Below are 1,553 nucleotides of genomic sequence, written 5' to 3' on the forward strand. Positions count from 1 at the left end.
CCCAGCCCACTTCTGCCTGTTTTAAATGAGTTTCTCAGTTCTTCCCTTCTTCAGGTCAGACCAGGTCTCCCTGGTTTCAGGGACAGGGTGTGGCAAGAGGGGCCCAAACTTAACTACAGCCACCCCTCCCCCTCCCCCCCAAAAAACCCGACAGGCACCACTCTGTAATGGCGAATGAATGAAAAGCCAACCTTGCCTTCAGAATAATCCTGCCAGGGAAGGAGAGATTTTAGTGACATGTTCAGTGGGCCACTTGGTATAATTTTTTTTAAAAATACAATTTACAATCTTATTTAAGTTCCACCAATGCCGCCCTCCGTCCTTCCTCTCCCACCCTTTCCCATGCCCCTCCTCTTCAAATCTTTTTTTTTTTTTTTAACAAAAACTGGGAAGCAGACTGACTGTAAAGGAAGGAGCTGGGGTTCGAACCTCTCCCCCAAGCTGCTAATCTCTCCTGCCTCCTCCCCCCATCCCTTCCCCAGGATCCCCTGCCAAGCCTGGAAGGGTCTCAGCCCCTTTAGGAAGCCCCTACTCTGTTCTGCTCCCAACAGACCTGTCTTCACTCTTGGGCTTCGGGACCCAGACAAAGCAGCTGCCCCTCTCCCTGCCAAAGAGGAGTCGTCCCCTGAAAAGACAAGAGGGGAAGCCCCGAGCCGAGGGTCGTCCCTCCCAGTAACACTCTCCCCAAACTCCTTGATTTTATTCTCAGCTAGATTTTAATGTCCAGCTTCCTGTCAATTGGGAAGGCAATCACCGCAGAAGGAGGTAGAGCGCCCCCTCCCCCGGGTTCAAGGCCAGGGTTCCTGCGAGGGACTGCTTATTTTATTCACCCAGCAGCCTCCGCCCTCCACCCCCCATCTTGGGCGCTCCTCCTCTGCTTAGCTGTCAGCTGTCAATCACCGGTTCTCCCCCCCCACCACCACCACTGCCACCACCCATTTGTGGTTTTTTCTCTCTGAATAGAAAAGTCGGGAGTCACCCCATTCATCCCCACATTTGTTCCACTCATCATTTCTCCCCATCCTAGGAGGAGCTCTCAGGCCTGGGGTGGGACCCCGGGTGGGCGCGGGGGTGATTCAACCTGTGTGCTGCGAAGGACGCAACTTCCTCTTGAACAGTGTGCTGTTGTAAACATATTTGAAAACTATTATCAATAAAGTTTTGTTTAAAAAAAAGTGTCGCTAGTGTTCCTGACTTCGGTCACCCACCCACGCACCCCCAGGGGGTTGGAAAGAGAATTTCGGACCCCAGCGTCCAAGCTGATCAGCACCTGGCCTGGAGTCCTTGTAAAGCTGGGTTTAGCTGGAATTCCGCCACTCCCCTCCGCCCTGCTGGAGAAGGGGGCGCCAAACTGCCCTCTGACCCAAGATTAGGGGTCCCCACATTCTGAGGCGCACCCCCTCTGCGTCCAACGAGAGGCCGAAAGGGCGGGAGCTCTAGGGAGACGCTGGGGCCGGCGCGCCGGGAAGCCGAGCGGCGGCGGGGGCGGCCCTGGCAGGGGGGGTATGGGGTGGTGGAGACCGTGCGCGCCCCCCTCCCCGCGCAGGGCCAAG

At 56.0% G+C, this 1,553-nt stretch overlaps 1 protein-coding gene across 1 annotated transcript in view; it reads left to right on the top strand.

Annotated features, from left to right (window-relative positions):
• Positions 1-237: 237 nt before the first annotated feature.
• SAMD1 (sterile alpha motif domain containing 1) overlaps positions 238-1,553 on the top strand; it is a 5,242-nt gene continuing 3,926 nt past the window's right edge. The window contains exon 1 of the mRNA XM_010855514.1: positions 238-244. Coding sequence (XP_010853816.1) covers positions 238-244 — 7 coding nt within the window. The remainder of the gene's footprint in view (positions 245-1,553) is intronic.

The sequence above is a fragment of the Bison bison genome, unplaced genomic scaffold (assembly GCF_000754665.1).
Source record: "Bison bison bison isolate TAMUID 2011002044 unplaced genomic scaffold, Bison_UMD1.0 scf7180017864365, whole genome shotgun sequence".
NCBI classification, from domain to species: domain Eukaryota; kingdom Metazoa; phylum Chordata; class Mammalia; order Artiodactyla; family Bovidae; genus Bison; species Bison bison.